The following is an 18346-nucleotide window of genomic DNA, read 5'->3' on the forward strand; positions in this document are numbered from 1 at the left end:
CCTAATCCACATGACTGATGTCCTTTTAAAAAAAGGAAATTTGAACACAGACATATAAGCAAGGAGAATGCCAAGTGACCATGAAGGTAGGAACAGAGCCATGCTTCCACGAGCCAAGAAACACCAAAGATTTTCAGTACACATGAGAGGCTAGGCAAGGGGCATGGAGCAGGTTCTTTCTCACAACCCTTACAAGGAACCAACCTGCTGGCACTTTGATCTCACACTCCAGCCTCCGTAAATATGAGACAATACATTTCTGTTGTTAAGATACCCAGTTTGAGGTACTTTATTACAGCCGCCCTAGCAGGCTAATAACCCTGCACAGAAAAGCAAATATGGTATAAAAGGAGCAGGCAACATGGTGATAATGGACCATTGTCAAATGCCTCTCTTCCTATAACCTGTTCCTTTTCATGAACTAAAAAAACTAAAACCTAATCTCAGCCATCTGGCAAAAAAAAAAAAAAAAAAAAAGGGCAGATCAAACAGAGGGGGAAGTGCAAATGATCATTTGGAAGGGATAAACAGTAATTCAAACAACTTACAGGAAAAGAAATCAAAGTGCATTTCTAATAAAAGACTAAAACTGACAAGACTTATACATGATAGCCAGTTTTCTTTTTGATAAAATGAGCCAAATTCATATGGCTAAAAACTGGGTTGGGAGGGAACGGGAGCTGTGTAACTCAAATAAACCACTTGCAAACTTTTAATTTATGAGTTTTGTGTGTCCCCATTTTTAAAAATCTTCAATGCAAGACAGGATTTAAAAAGAGATGCATCAATCACTTTCATTAATATTTTAAATTCTTAACTTTTAAAACGATTCTCTGTTCACCTTTTCTACACGTGCTCTAAAGGCAGGACGGGAATACTGCAAACCAATTCGTACAAGCTCATAGGTCACAAGTCAGTGAATTCAATGTTTAAAAATGAAAGCCAAAACAGTTCAATTTTTCAACATTAATAAATTTCTTCATTTTTTGAGATTTTAACTAGAATAAAACCTGAACAAAAAGAATGTAGTTAATTTCCATGTCTAGCCCAGATGGAGTGGAGGGAGCTGGATTTCCCCTACCATCTGAAACAACCAAAAACAAAATACATGAAATGATCTCTAAAACACTGTACAATCAACAAAGGGAAAAGACTTCTGAGCAACAGGGAACAAATGAGACAAGCCCTCCCATGACCACAGCTTACTGTCATGTAAGTGTTTCTAGGAAAAAAAAAATGAAAGAATAGAGTTGTTAAGGTTCTTATATAACACACAAATGGTATGAAAATAAAAACATACTTACAGCAGCTACAGGGATAAGAATCTCCACAAATAAACCAGCAAGTGCATGTTTTATATCTTTATCTTTCACTTCTAAGAAATACTGAGCACATTCCTTAAAGGCAAAGAGGTATATACTTAGATTACCAAAAGAGCAAAGGTTAAAGAATTTGTAATATCAAAATAATTTTGTGAACACTCTGCCATTTTACCAAAAAACTAAGGTCAATACATCTTCAAGTCAAAACATAAAGTTGGCCTGGCATGGTACCTCACACCTATAATCCCAGCACTTTGGGAGGCTGAGGCAGTCAGATCACCTGAAGTAAGGAGTTCGAGATCAGCCTGGCCAACATGGTGAAACCCTGTCTCTACTAAAAGAAAAATATAAAAATTAGCTGGGCATGGTGGCAGGTGCCTGTAATCCCAACTACTTAGGAGGCTGAGGCAGGAAAATCGCTTGAACCCAGAAGGCAGAGGTTGCAGTGAGCTGAGATCGTACCACTGTACTCCAGCCTGGGTGACAGAGTAAGACTCTGTCTCAAAGAAAAAATAATAATTTACACTTATGACAACTTAACACACAAAAGACTAAAAATGATGCCATTAATTTATGTATATTTTGTTTCTTTTAAAAAGTCATAAAGAACAAGAACTGTCAGGCTTGCTCTATTTACTATCACTGAGAAGGTGTATCACCTGCATAAATTGAAATGATGCTTCAAAATCTTCTACAGGATACATTTTTACTCGAAAAAATTTCATTCCCATTATTAAGCTGATAACGCTTTGTACCACATGTGGGCTTTGTTCCTTTTGTCGCAGTTCTTTCAATTCTGTCACAAACTTCTTCCTTACAGCCTGAAACCTTTAATATACATAGAGACATAATTTGATTTGAATTAAAAACACTAATTTCCACATGATATTTAAGGGTAAAAATCAAAAGGTAAGCTACCTAAATATCATCTCTTTTTTCTACCTTCATTACAATTGCCAGGAAGGCACAAAAAGGAATATAAAAATTGCTACTCTAAATTTGTTGTTCATTTATTTTAAAATTAAATTAGAAGTTTCTGAAGGAGAAATCATAACATTTCTTTATTCCTATAACATTATTAATACACCACCATTACCATTTAACTAATAACCATAAAAAAAAAAATCCAATAACCCATCCACAAAACACCATCATGTAAATCAGAGTGTCTCCAACTTTTTACATAAAGTCTGCAATTAGTTATATGGAGAGCAAATTGGACTATAAATTTGTTCAAAGAGACAAGCCAATCAATTGTAGAGTATTAATTATCACTTAAAATCAATACATCATTACGCTGTGAAAAGGCTTGTGAAATGTGAGCATCATCCTGGATTCAAATCACAATTGTTAAAGCTAGTAAGCTTTTCTTTGCTTACATTTGAAAAGGACATCTAATAGTTTATTAATCAATAAACCCCCCTATGTATTATAAAGCAACTAAAGATTTTACTGATAATTATACTTGGGGAAGCCAGTTCCTTAAAGTTAAAATAATCTCAGAATATCCCTTCCAATGGTCACTGACTACCGTGAGAACAAAACATATTAACAAAATACGCATACATGATTGAAATATAACATCTATTTTGATTGTAATCTTGGTGAATATGATACCATTCTTCATGAATATATTCTTCAGCACTTAAGAAAATTTTTGTAAAATGGATAAAATTCTTTCCATTAAAATAATATTAGAATCTAAGGATTTTTTCCTTTTGTTAAATTACTTATGAAAATTATTAGTCAGTACAAGCCAAGAAAACACATACACAAGATTCAAATATACCCTAGCCTTTATCTCCTTCTCTTCACCACCCACACTCAACCCCACCACCTGCCTCCTTAGGTCCTATCAGTCTACCTCAAAGTGAATCCTTTCACGTTTTCTCCCATGCTTATTACATACATGAGTAGAAAACACCTTAGTATTGCTCTAAAGTGGCATTTCTCCTACAACTGGCCAAGTGAGGCTGAACACTATTTCATACATTTACTGGCCATTTGGACTTACTATCCTTGCCATCTAGAGTTAACTTAGCAATGATGAAGTGTTCTCCTCGATCCAATTTGCTACTGTATTATTTAGAATTTCTGGTCTACATTCCTGAGATATAAATTCAGCTTTGACAAAAATAAAAATACCATGAACGAACTATGTCATAAAGGGAAATACATCATTGCTCATATCTATGTTTTTGTGTCAATATTATTGTCAATGTCTAAATCATTTAAAATACTCAAACCGTAAGATATTTAAAAATTATTGTCTATATCTAAATCATTTAAAATACTCAAACCATGTTCTAAGTTCCATAACATTCACTATACAAGGGTCTCTAGTATATTAAAAAGATTAAAAAATATGCTAAATAAAATATTTCATCTAATATTAAAATACAAACTACTTAAATGTTAACAATAATTGTACTTGCCTTCTTACAATTTAGAAAGGTTGCTTGTTATATGATTTCAGAGCCAAAGACTCTTTAAAACATATCTAAGAAAATATAATTTGATACTTTTTTTCCTTACAAATTTCCCAGTAGTAACAAAGGAAATCCAAAATCTTCCATAATTTTTACAGCAACCACAAGTTGCTAATGACAAACATATTTTACTTTTTACTAAAATGATAGTTCAGTGCAACTCAATGTGTATAACTCCTAATAAATAACACTTTTAATTAAGTAACCTAGTATCTTTCATCCTTCCTTTTTGGTGTCTCTTTTACCAATTCAAAGTCTGTTTAGCATTAAAACAAGTAATATCATTAGAAAACACTGCATTGCTATCTGAGGAATAAAAGTTCTCACCTGGAAAGTAATTATTAGCTATGTAAAGAGTTCTAAAAAAAAGCTTCTAACAGTATTGTTAAAAATAGGGGGAAAGATAATATCTTAACTATGGTTGGTAATTTCTGATTTGTTCGATTCAGACATTTATGGAAAACCCCAAATAAAATTAAAACAAGTGGCGAAATTGAGGTATGAGTGTTAAAGAGCGTCTGAGAAACAGAGCAGTAAAGTAGTAAAAGGTGGAGCTAACTTAGTGCTATGAAGAAAATACTATCAGTATCTACTATATTAGCTGGCAACGAAGCATTCTAAGATGCAAAGAAAATCTAAATGGGTGATTTGTAAAACTTACTTTGATTGGGCAAGAACCCCTATCACCTCTGCATATAAGTCTGCAATAATATGCACATTCCCAGTGTTGGTTCCTGAATATCTAAAATAACAAAGAACAAACATAACATTTCATTAAATTTTTCTACAAACTCTCTTGTCTAATACATTTGAAAATTCTTTATCAGAATATTGTATAATATTCTCTGAATATTCATTTATATGATAAAAGCAATACTAATTTTATTCTATCTTTAATTTTACTTTACTATGATATTTAATCTTCTCGTTCTTAGATATCCAATCTATAGTGCTAAGAACTACTTTTACAAAATCTTTCTTATTGGCTTTTTGTGTGGATTTAAAAGAAAAGGGGACTGGGTGCAGTGGCTCACACCTATAATCCCAGCACTTTGGGAGGCCAAGGCAGGTGGATCTCTTGGAGCCCAGGAGTTCAAGACCAGCCTGGGCAACATGGCAAAACTCTGTTTCTACAAAAAATACAAAAATTAACAGAGTGTAGTGGTGTGTATCTGTAATCCCAGCTACTCAGGAGGCTGAGTTGGGAGGATCACTTGAGCCCAGGAGGTCAAGGCTGCAGTGAGCCTGATCGCTTCTCTACACTCCAAGCTGGGTGAGAGTGAAACCTTGTCTTAAAAAAAAAAAAGATAATTGCCTTGAACTCTCAAAACAAATAATCAATAAGAATTCAAGTAGTCTAGACCTGGATTGCAAAAAGAGGCAACAATCCCAAGTTAATATTTTACTTACCCTTCCTTATGTTTAAAGTGCTTAAAAGCTAAGTTTAGAACTTCATGAACTAAGGGATCGGGTACAGGATGAACAGGAATCTAGAATTTAAAAAAATTATCAAGTAAGTAAGAGTTAAATAAGCTATTGGTTTTTTATGAGTATTCTCATCAATTCAACTAATTAAATCAATAATCAATCTTAATTTTCATGGGATAATCTATTACTAATCGGTCAACCTTCCTTTCTTCTGAGAATGTCATTTTCTCTAAGAATTTGGTTACTCATCGAATTTCACAAGCTCTAAATTTAAGAATATTAGCTTCATAATCACAAATCACTAAACTATAGACTATGCAGTAGGAAAAACAATAGTTGTTACTGTTATTACTGTTAAATAGTTACTGTAAGAAAGCTAAAAAGACACTTACACACACCTCCCTGCAAAACTTGTAGAAAAGTACCTTTGTAATGAGCCAGCACTATATTTCATATAGTCCAATTTTGAACTATCATGAATAATGGCCACAAGGGACATTATCTTTTCTAACAATCTTAAACTATTTATAGACTTATTATTAAAAACCTGTCATTTAAATATTCTCAAAATTTTAACTCTTTGAAAAAGTATATGCTCCTTTCTACTATGTAAAACAAATTAAAAAAATGTAAACCAGTAATAAAAGCCCTACTCCTTCACCACATATAATCACTATTAACAACTTCACATACACCCTTTCAGCCTTTTTCCTACACATCCTCACACACACGCATGCATGCATTCCTTAGCTTTACTTAACAGAATAATGTACCTTTCCATGTCAGTATTTAGAGCTCCTCCTTATACTTTTTAACAACCACATAATACTCAGTATGTATATATCACAATTTGAGGAGCACCCTATTAATGAACATTTCAATCCAGATTTTCAATATTGAAGCAGTACTACAATTAAACATATTGTGCATTTAACATTATATACTTGTAGGGTTCCACGGGAAAAATTCCAAAAGGAGGAACTGCTGGGTTAAAGAGTTTACAAGTCATTGCTAACACGTATTCTAGTTCTACAGAGTCATCCCTCAGTATATGTAAGGCATTGGTTCCAGAACCCCTGTGATACCAAAATCTGCAGATGCTCAAGTTCCTGATATAAAATGGTGTACTATTTGCCTATAACCCTATGTACATCCTCTCATACACTTTAAATAATCTCTATCTAGATTACTTATAGTATGTAATACAATGTAAACACTATGTAAAATAGTTGTTATATTGTATTTTCTATTGTTGTATTGTTATTTACATATATTTAATTTTTAATTTTTCTGGGTACCTAGCAGGTGTATATATTTATGGGGTATTTTTATATTTTTGATCAGAGGTTGGCTGAATCCATAGATGTGGAACTCACAGATATGAAGACCCTGACTATATGTGTGGGTCTATTTTTGAGCTCTCTATTTTGTTCCATCAATCAATTTGTATGTGTCTATACCAAAACCACACCATCTTATTAATTACTAGAGCTAATAATACGTTCTCATATGTAGCAGTACAGGTCCTCTCCTTACTTTTCTTCAGAGATAACTTGGCTATTCTTAGCCCATTGCTTTTCCATATTCAATTAGAGTCATCTTTTCAAGTTCCATAAAAACTGTTAGGATTTTTATTGCGGCTGCAATGAATCTATAAAACAATTTGAAGTTAACTGTATTTTTATATATTTATGTGAAATAACTTTTCATAATATTGTCTGATTTTCTGGTTTTATCCTTTGACAAAGAGATGCTTGATTTCACTAAGATAATGAAAATATGCAAGATATCATTTTATACCTATCTGATGGGAAAAAAAATTAAGTCTGACCATATTAAATAGCAGAGATAATGTGATAAGTGAGGTTTTGTATATATTGCTGGTGGGAGTGTGCAGTGATTTCCAAGCAGCATGCAATCTAGTGAAGGAGATCAGGTAAGTCACCCACAATATGCCATTTGGCACACAGATATTTTTGAGCTAAAGGCAATTGAGAAAGAGCAGATGCAGGAAAAGGTCCCTCTACAATCCTTACTAAATAACCATTACATTCCATTAGTTTTCTGCATATGTTTACCTTCCCATAATTTTACTGTTCCTAGAAGCCCAAACCTTTTTCCCTTGTCTTGTCACTACTCTACAACTTATCACTCTTGGTTAAAATGGTATACATTCTAGTCTGGACCTGGATCTTTTTTTTTTTGTCTTTTTTCTTTTTTTTTTTTTTGAGACAGAATCTCACTCTGTCGCCAGGCGCCAGGCCCCAGGCTGGAGTGCAGTGGCACAATCTCGGCTCACTGCAACCTCCGCCTCCGGGGTTCAAGCAATTCTCCTGTCTCAGCCTCCCAAGTAGCTGGGATTACAGGCGCATGCCACCATGCCCAGCTAATTTTTGTACTTTTAGTAGAGACGGGGTTTCACCATGTTGGCCAGGATGGTCTTGATCTCTTGACCTCGTGATCCACCCGCCTCGGCCTCCCAAAGTGCTGGGATTACAGGCTTGAGCCACCATGCCCGGCCTGTACCTGGATCTTTAAAAAAAAAAAGTGTATTAACTCTTGGTCTGCAAATTTTCTACAAGACATCCATGTGCATTTGTAATAAACCTTTTGACCTGGTAATCTTTCTCCTGTCAGTTTTATTTGTAGGGCCCCAGTCACTAAACCCAAGAAGGCAGAGCAAAAGTTTTTTCCTCCCCTATACAGTAGTTCTTCTGTATCTAGTTTTGCTTTCTGTGGTTTCAGTTACCCAAGGTCAATCATGGTTTGAAAATACTGACTCTGTGTGTGTGTGTGTGTGTCCACATTCATACACTTTTATTACAGTATATTGTTAAAACTGTTCTATTTTATTATTAGTTATTATTGTAAATCTTTTACTGTGCCTGACTTATGAATTAAACTTTGTTGTGGGTATATATGTACATGAAGAAACATAACATAGGCTTAGTATCCCTATCTAAAATCTTTGGGATGATAAGTGTTTTGGATTTCAGATTTTCTTAAATTTTGGAATATTCACATATATATAATAAGATACCTTGGGGATAAGACCCAAATCTAATTACAAAACATATTTGTTTCATATACACCTTACACACATAGCTTGAAGGTAATTTTATAAAATATTTTAAATAACTTCTGCATGAAACAAAGTTTTGACTATGATTTACTGCAACCTATCACATGAGATCAGGTGTATAATTTTTCACTTGTAGTGTCACAATGGTGCTGAAAAAGTTTTGTATTTGAGGACATTTCAGATTAGGGATGCTCAACCTGTATATATAGGGTTTTATATTATCTACAGTTTCAGACACCAACTAGGAGTCCTGAGAATAAAGGGAGATTACTATATTTGCTTCAGTTATGCCTGAAGTTTAACAATGACAGCTAAGAACAACACTTAGCCATGCTATGCGATCTTCTACCACCATCACCACTTTCTGTGTATATAACACTTGTAACGGACTTACAAGACAGATATATGCCTCCTATTCTACAGATCAGGGAAATGAAGCAGAGATTGCTGTGTACTTCTCTAGAATATACTATCCCTAGACTCTGATATATGAAAATGCATTTGAGGCCAGGCATGGTGGCTCACACCAGTAATCCCAGCACTTTGGGAAGCTGAGGTGGGTGGATCACCTGAGGTCAGGAGTTCAAAACCAGCCTGACCAACATGGCGAAACCCAGTCTCTACTAAAAATACAAAAATTAGCTGGGCGTGGTGGCAGGTACCTGTAATCCCAGCTACTTGGGAGGCTGAGGCAGGAGAATTGCTTGAACCTAGGAGGCAGAAGTTGCAATGAGCCAAGATCGCGCCACTGTACTCCTGCCTGGGCGACAGAGAGAGACTCCCCGCCCCAAAAAAAAAGATAAAGGAAAGAAAATGCATTTGAATAAATAAAACAAATAAGCAAAAAACTTTGGTCTTATCATATTACTGCAAGGAAAGAAAGAGAAACAGAAGTAAAAGAAGAAATACATCTTTAATTTTAATTAAAAATATGTACGTTCTGCCAAAACAGAGTTCAAGGTGTAAAAAAATATATAACTTCTAAAAATTTTACTTTAAGAATGAATATTATCAGAATGTACAGACATTCTGAAAGTCCCTATTTCTCCCCTTATTTTCAGTAGTTGAAAAACCTCTCTAACTGCATTTCCAAAAACAGAGAGAGTAAAGACTCATTTCAGCTCACAGAGAAAAACTTCTGTCATGGAGTAACGTCTCCATCTTAGCATCAAGACATTCTAAGATCTTGTCATCGGTGTGATTTTAGAAGCGGCTCTAATTCTACTTGAACATGCAAGAAAATCTACTAGAAACTATAATAACAGGTCGGGTGTGGTGGCTCATGCCTGTAATTTCAGCACTTTGGGAGGCCGAGATGGGCGATCACCTGAGGTCAGGAGTTGAAGACCAGCCTTACCAACATGGTAAAACTCCATCTCTTCTAAAATTACAAAAATTAGCTGGGCGTAGTGGCACACGCCTATAATCCCAGCTACCAGGAGGCTGAGACAGAAGAATTGCTTGAATCAGGGAGGCGGAGATTGCAATGAGCCAGCCTGGGCGACAGAGCGAGACACTGTCTCAAAAAAAAAAAAAAACTATAATAACAAATACTCAGGTTTATTCCAAGGCTACTTCCACCACCACTGCTGAAAATTTAATGCTTTTATCACATTATGAAAGAACAAAAAACTAGGTTAAGATAGTGGGAAGTTGGACTAGCCCAGTCATTAGCTAAATGACCAATTCTCAGCGTCAAGGAATGTAAACAACATCACACATCAGCAGAATGACAAATCATCTCCCATGTGGACCTTTGGGACTGCTCATCAACATAGAAAATGCTATTAAGTCTGAAAATGCAAATAATCTACTCTGAAGCCATAAAAAATATCACCACCTTCTGATACTTCACAATAGTATGAATAAAACCAAGCCAAGAGCTTGAAATGGCTCACAAATTAGGTTTCTCAACTTCTTGTTTGTTTAAAGAATAAACATATAACTAAAATTCAATACTAAAAGAGTATTGCTTCAAACTTTAAAAATGTTATATTGCTGTTTAAACATGCTTTTATCATGGATCTAAAGCCTTTGGTACTAACATACTATTTTTAGTTAGCCATTACTCCAAATTTATTCTTTTTTTTTTTTTTTCTTTTTTTGAGATGGAGTTTCACTCTGTTACCCAGGCTAGGGTGCAGTGGTGCGATTTCGGCTCACTGCAACCTCCACCTCCCAGGTTCAAGCAATTCTCTGCTTCCGCCTTCTGTGTAGCTAAGATTACAGGCACCTGCCACCACGCCCAGCTAATTTTTGTATTTTTAGTTTCACCATCTTGGCCAGGCTGGTCTTGAACTCCTGACCTCATGATCCACCCACTTTAGCCTCCCAAAGTGCTGGGACCACAGGTGTGAACCACTGCGCCTGGCCCTGACTTTTTTATAAAAGTAAAATTAGTCCTCTATTATCTGGAATTAATTGTGTCCCCAAGGTGAATTCCTCTACTTAATTTCATCATATTTATATTAAATCTTTGACTAACTTGTTATAATAAAACTTCCATTCAATTTTATAAGATACTGGCCATTTCACCTAATGTATCACTTATTTTACCAATGAGAATAAGCTTATTTTTATTATTAAAGAGAGAAAACATGTAGTAGCATAAATGAATTAGCTTTATAATCTTTAGCAAATCACTACAATTAAGAACATTTCTTCCCCTGTAAAATGAGAACAACAGATAATATGTATCGAGGACTTTCCACACACCAGGCATTATTGTATTTAACTCTCATGATTCTACAAAAATGATATTATACATTTTTATAGAGGAAGGAAGAGTCAGGGATAGTAACCTGCCCAAAGTTATGTAGCAAGCAAGACAGCTGGGATATTAGTAGTACTTGTCATGGCCATCTCCCCGGGTTTATTACAATGATCAGTTTGCACAAAGGCTATAGAGTCCTTCACACATTTTGAAAAGTTCCAAACGTGTGATTATGAGACACAAAACAAATTATTCAAGGAACACATAATTTCTAATACATGAGGTTAAGGTCTAACCTATAAGGAATATTTACTCCTCAAGACTGAAACAACCATGTCTCAACACTTCAATACTCCGGAGACTATGCACCTCATCAAAATAAACCTGAATTACATTTTAATGCAGGTGTTATTACATGGGGCAAAAGGAAAAGTCCTATTAAATTCTAGATATATTACATTGATTACTCTCTGGATCTATTAAACCTCACATTATTCTGACAGAAGAAAATTGGGTTCGTTAGTGGTGATGTTTCAGAAAGCTCTATTGATTTTTATGTCATTTTCTCTAGTTTTATTAGAGAAGCTACAAAGACTTGCCTTTTACTGGGGGAAAAAATCTCTATATAGGATTATAGATTAATAAAGTGTATCTATGTTCTTGGTGAGAAACATATATATACGTTTCTATGTATCTATGTACATATATCTAAACGTATATATATGTTTCTCACCAAGAACACAGTTATACTTTATTAATCTAAAATCCTATACAGAGATTTTTATCTCTCTCTCTATATATATATAAACACACACACACACATATATATATATATTTTTTTGATGAGTGCATTTAAATTAGGGTATGGGGATAATAGTAATAGAAGTGAAGAAGTCAGTAGAAAGGATACTATAGGTTGGAATAATATGGTGACAGAACCAAAGACAAAGATTAGCTATCAGAGCTACTGTATTTTTTTTCACTTTGAGTCCATGTAAACCATGGGTCAGAAATGATTTTGTGTAGTGAACGTGAACAGTGAGTTCACCCAAGAAAAAAAAAAAGAGTTCTTTTGGTTTTTTTTTTAAAGAGACAGGGTCTCGCTCTGTTGCCCAGGCTGGAGTACAGTGGTGCAATTGCACTTCACTGTAACCTCAAATCCCTGGGCTCCAGTGATCTTCCTGCCTCAGCCTCCAGAGTAGCTAGGCCTAGAGGTGAATACTACCACACTCAGATAATTTTTTTTATTTTTTTAATATTTTTTAGAGATGGGGTCTCTCTACCAAAAAAAAAGTGTTCTTACATTTATAGATCTTGATTTTTTTTTCTCCCTGAAGACCTATCTGGACTATTTTAAAAGAGAAGGAGGAGGAAAACTACAAAGGTAACAAGAAGGGGAAAAGGACAGGGAGGATGAGGGGGAAGAGACAGGAAAAACGCCTCCACAGGTTGCCTTTGAATTGAAGTTCTGAAGCCAGTGATTGGGCAACTTTAGGATGAGGAGTGAGACTGACATCTAAGAAAAGGATGCCATGGGAAATGAAAGGAGAGGAAGCACAATGGGGCCAGGTCACTGGGGTTCCTGAATGTTAGTGTACGGAGTCTGCCATTTCTCTGGCTGGAAGAAGAAATCCTATACTGTTTAAGCAAAAAAGCACAAATACTGGCTTCCAATTCACTTAAATGACGTCCATTTAGCACACAAGATACGCCAGGGATAAATCACAATGAGCGGTCATCAGAGTCCACTGATGGACTGTGGCCATTTCCAGGCCTTAGCTCTCCTACCCTAGATACTTCTGCCTTAAGGTCTTAGCATCTCAGCTGAACCAAGAGGTCACAGAAGTCAGGTTTGGCTTGTTAGCACAACTCCTAGAGGAGATTTCTTTCCTACCTCTACCGAAAAATTTTTATGAAATGCACAAATTAAAGTGATTTAACCTGTGATTAACTCATTTGTCTATTTTACATATTTAAAATTATTTTTATTTGCAGATTTCAGAGTACCAAATAACTGTCTTTTCATATTCCTTGTAAAAACAAAAGCTAAATATAATTGATTATATAATTCAAATATTGTTACACTATGAGAAAAAGACTGTCCATTAACTTTTATATCTTACATTTGCTGTTTGTCACATATTCTGTTCTATGTAGTGAAAACAAAACTCCCTGTCCAAACACGTCATAAGCAAAATATGATTCTGACTTTCAGGCTTCCTAACTTGTTTCAAAATGACACAATTTTCATGGCTGGAAATACATGGATCAGCCTTGAATGATATATAACTTTAATGACTATGATCTTTAAATCAAAAAACTTTCAAATTCAGCACAGGCATTTATACTAATCTTGAATAGTAAAAATACTAAGACTATATCTGACATTATATTATATATTCATATCTTTACTGTATATCTATCCCATTTAAATGTAAGCTCATGAGTGCAGTGCAAGCAATGCCAGCACACAGTAGGCATTCTAATTTTCATTGAATGAATAAACACTCATAATTTATTATCTGAGATATTCTACTTGCCTGAAAACCATTTGCACATGACAATTCAGTATCCTTATCAAATCACTCCCATTCCTCAACTATAAGTGCACCATTATTAGATGCTGGAATGCAGGCTTCAGGGATCAGAGGAGAAATTAAGAGGAATAAGGAACTGAAGTAGCTGAATGGCGGGCAAACTAAACTACATTTACAGCTAAAAGCCAATATTAATACAATTTTCATTCAGCTCCATTTTGCTAACAAGATTTTACATCTTAGACACCATACAAAGGTAAAAAGAAGAGGGGATGATAGGTACAGGGCAGGAAAGCCCCAGGCAATGGAAAGAAATATAATTAAATTACAGGGATTTAGTTTACATAGGCTAAAATTCTAGACACAGCATCTTAAATAAAATAACTGAAACACAAAGGCACAGTAAGCAAAGAATAAGGAATACACTTTGCAGAAATAAAAGAGCTTACCTGCTTTAAAACTTCAACTAAAACTAAACAAAAAATGAAGTCTACTGCTAAGTCCCTCCTTTCAAGAAGATAATCTCTTTCACGTTGCTGTTCATCCCTGAAACAAGAACCCAAAATTAGTACTGCATTAAGACTGTAACTTTAAAAATATCTATTGGTTAGTAGCTTATGTTGCTTGCTGTTTTCCTACTAGATATAATGTGCTACAGCAATTGTTAACATGAAGCCTTTTGCTTTTTATTTTTGTCTTTTTGGTTTAAGACAGGGTCTCGTTCTGTCACCCAGGCTGAAGTGCAATGCTGCAAACATGGCTCACCTCGATCTCCTGGGTTCATGTATACTCCCACCTCAGCCTCCGAAGTAGCTAGGACTACAGGCAAGCACCACCACACCTGGCTAATTTTATTTATTTTTTGTAGAGATGAGATGTCCCTACATTGCCCAGACTAGTCTCAAATTCCTGGGCTCAAGTGATCCTCCTGCCTGAGCCTCCCAAAGCAGATCTCAGGCATGAGTCACTTTTTAATAATCCAACATATGTATGAACATGTTCTTATGTTCTTTCCCTTTTTATATACTGGGTGCTTATTCAGAGTTCACTATTATATCTGTTAGCATTTAAAACTAATCTAAAAGAATTAGTAAGAAGAAAAGTATTTTAAATTTTATTTAGAAAACCTAGCATTGTTCCATATTTGATTACTAACTTTTTTGGTTCAGAACTGAAAGAAAAGTATTAACTTTTCAACAGGAAAATACACTACAAGGTATCTTTCTCACAAATTTAAGCTAAAAAAATCACAAGTGGCATCTACTGAAGTTCAACACTAAACCATGGACAATCACCTGAACACAGGTGCCTCTTACTCGCATGACACAATCGTCCTGGGAAATTTGAAGGAGGAGAAAAGAAGTGCTAGGAATTGAGCTCCAAGAAGAGTATCATAGTACTATTATAACCCTGGGTTTTGGCAGTCTTCCTGTATCACAGTAATTGCCTCCTTTCATAAACCATATGAACAGGAACTTCTTTGAATATTTTCTTAACTTTTATGACTATTAAAAGCTCCTCACTGAACTACTAAACGGCACTCCTAAGTGAGTTTTTGTGTAACTAATTTTTGCATGGTACCCTGGTATGGGTACTGCAGGGCTACGCCTAGTTTAACTGATACCTTCTGTAACTGATACCTTCTCTTGATTTACAGTTTATGTATGAACTATCCTTCCCCCTTACTACCATCTTCGTAACAAAAGTAATCAATGCATTTTGCTTATGAATCAAACAATAACAACCTTCAGTTGATAACAATATCACCCTTTCATTGGAAGTGTGTTGATTCCAGGTAAAACAGTGTAAAATAAACCACTTACCCCTTAGACTTTGTGCTAGATCGAGGCCTATATTCATAAGATTCATCATCCGTTCCATTTTGGCGTCTGTACCAGTCAAACAAGGTGCGAAGCAAAGAAGGGAGACAGTGCTCTGCTACTGAGCTCATAGAGCTTATCAACTGAAAGCACAAGATATTACCAGAAAATAAAGTGTATCAATGAATGTACTGCACTCTTAATTATATTAGCTGTCATTTTGAAATGAATAAACACAGTAACTCAATGCAATAAGTGTGCTTTAAAATTAAAATAAGAGTCAAGGGTTTAGCCAAGTAATAAAGTGGGCAAAGTTTCACCCACTATTAAACTTTATCCTTTATTCCCTGAGTGGTTTAGCTTAATGGCTTGTGACCTTTTCCCTGCCTCCATATGCCACTCACATGTGTAAAAACATGCCCATCAGTAACATCTCTGATTAAATACACAGATACTTTTAGGGGAGGCATTACAAATAACATGAAGAAACCATATCTACTTCCTGCCCTGGCAACTCCATGTTCATGTGAACAAATGATTCTAAAATGTTGCCACTATATGGATGAAAAGACAGAAACAAAGACTACATTATGTAAGACCTGTGGGAAAAGCTCCAATTTCCTATACTATGACAAAGAGGAGAATTATAATTACTCTGCTATCTGCAAATTAGCATGTTAGAAACATGTAAACAAGTGTGTAAGGCTTAGAATACATAAAAGGACAACATAATGATAAGTGTACTGTGATGAACAACTGTTACTACATTTGAGGCATCCTTGAAATGACCCAAATTCTAGGTGAACATCACAAATTGCATGCATCCACCTTGCCAGGACACGCTACCATCAGAAGTCACTAAGGTCACTCTTCACCTTGAGGATCCCAAGAAAAACTTTCTCTCTTCACAAGAATTTCTGTATGTGATTCAACCCATTTCTCATAAAATTAATATTCTGAAATCAGCATATAATTAAATATGCTTCACTCTGTTAACTTATTTTTTAAAGTATGGGTTGCAGGATATTCAAGGTCTGTTTAAGTTCCATAACTAGAGTAGGAGCTAGTTAATGAAGAAGATAAATTGATACCTCTGGAAATTGAATTAATTTTCCTGTTATTTCAAATTCTGTATAAAACTTCATCCAGAAAAAAACAGAAAACAGAAAAGAATAAAACAGTTTATTTGATTATGTTGGCTGCTCTCATTTTCATTACTTGTATTCTTTTTTAATCATTCTTTTATTGTAAATTATCATAATTTGACAGGTTAATAGTTTCTAATTAGAAAACTAAGGTAAAAACAAGATTCTAAATTTATTTAACCATGCTTCAAAAAATATATTTTATTAACAATGAACAGTATCACTCAAAGGAAATCCCTTGTAATATATAAAGAAGAAATAATAAAACCCATCAACTATTGTAAATACAGAGAAAACAGTTTATACCACACAGAACTTTTAACTGTCAGCACCCTCCCCAAAAAAATCAAGCTATGAGGCATGATCATTTACTGTTTATTAATCATTTACATTAAAAATGGAAATTTTTCTTAAAATGTTGTTTAATCAGATTTCAAATCCTGATTATGGACTGATTAGTGACATGGATTCAAGACATAAATAATCTAAATAATTTCTGTAGTGGTATGAGACTTGAAAAGCACTGTATAAGTCGATCTTACTACAGTATCATTGTAACAGAGGTTTTATGGATCTAATTATGGTTTCTTCTTAGACCAGTGGCTATTTACTAAGTGTATGAGTCAGAATCCCATAGGAAACTGTCATAAATACAAGGGCCAGAGCACCACACCTGGTGATTCTGCTTCAGCAGAACTGGAGTGGGATCCAGGAACACAGTATTTTGGTAAGTATCCACCAAGTAATTCTAACCAGTCTTCTTTATTTAGTCAATTAGCCTAATATCAACATTAAACTCTATTTTTAAGATACACAATTTTGGGTAAAGTGTCCTAGGAATACTAGACAGTAAAGAAAGCTAATCTAGGTTATTGGTTTTTAAAATAACCACTATATATTAAAATACTTATGACAAAATTGATCCAACATTTAATCTTAGTAAAAGGAAGAATTAACATTAGAAGGTCAGCACAGGAGTCGTTAGAAAGCGGTGTTCTACATGCAGATTGAGAGCCCCAACAGAAAAATTAATAAATGTTAAAAGGTAAAATATCATTATGTAAAAAGTGTGGCAATTGGTACAGAAGGAAAGACTGAGGGATGTAACTGAAAGCGAAAAATGTGAAAGGAATTAACAATGTTAATGTTAAATTTTAACATTAACAAAGTTAACATAAATGTTAAAGAAATTAAAAATGAAAAGCTGTAAAATGCTAAATGAAGAGAAACTAATAAAGTTTACAGTTCATTCTACTACTTATTTAAAACAGCTACCAAATCTAGAATGAATTAAGCATACAAGGATATATAGCATCACTAAACAAAATTGAGGAATTCTTCAATATTGGATATATTTGGGACAGACTATTAGAATGAACACTGTTTCCAGGTGTGAAAAAAAATTCTCTCAAAATTGACATACCTGGTCAAACTGAAGATCTTCACCCCTCTGAAGAGATCTGGACAACAGCTTCTCCTACAATAAAAATTAAAAATAAAAATAAAGTACAAATTTATAAAATTTTAGAAACTCTTCTACATAACCAACAGTTTAGATTTGTGAGTTTGGTTTTGCTTTTGTTTTTACTTGTTATTAAGGTAGCCTCCTCCTCGCCCAAGGTCACAGGGCTGATTTAAGTGTGGCTCCAGAGGCAAGGCTCTCACTGTGATACTCTCCATACCAAAGAAAGTGGCTGTGCCTGTGATCTCTTTTTGTAACAAGCTCAAGTTCAATAGTTCTTAGATTACAAACTTAAATATAGGTTCTGTTTAGATCAAGTTCAAAAGTCAACAGCATGTGTTCTTTCTT

The 18346-nt window shown here is 34.7% G+C and overlaps 1 protein-coding gene across 8 annotated transcripts in view; it reads right to left on the bottom strand.

The window, feature by feature from the left end:
* The window catches only part of FRYL (FRY like transcription coactivator), a 272384-nt gene that overhangs the window by 106958 nt on the left and 147080 nt on the right, over nucleotides 1-18346 (bottom strand). For all 8 annotated transcript variants that reach the window (XM_012441093.3, XM_064366949.1, XM_012441090.2 and 5 more), the window contains 7 exons: nucleotides 17960-18013; nucleotides 15395-15534; nucleotides 14021-14117; nucleotides 5222-5301; nucleotides 4473-4553; nucleotides 1982-2150; nucleotides 1305-1397 (listed from right to left, as the gene is read on the bottom strand). In XM_012441093.3, coding sequence (XP_012296516.2) covers nucleotides 1305-1397; nucleotides 1982-2150; nucleotides 4473-4553; nucleotides 5222-5301; nucleotides 14021-14117; nucleotides 15395-15534; nucleotides 17960-18013 — 714 coding nt within the window. The remainder of the gene's footprint in view (nucleotides 1-1304; nucleotides 1398-1981; nucleotides 2151-4472; nucleotides 4554-5221; nucleotides 5302-14020; nucleotides 14118-15394; nucleotides 15535-17959; nucleotides 18014-18346) is intronic.

This window comes from Aotus nancymaae, unplaced genomic scaffold, assembly GCF_030222135.1.
Source record: "Aotus nancymaae isolate 86718 unplaced genomic scaffold, 86718_ANA_hifiasm-v0.15.2.pri h1tg000006l, whole genome shotgun sequence".
Taxonomy (NCBI): domain Eukaryota; kingdom Metazoa; phylum Chordata; class Mammalia; order Primates; family Aotidae; genus Aotus; species Aotus nancymaae.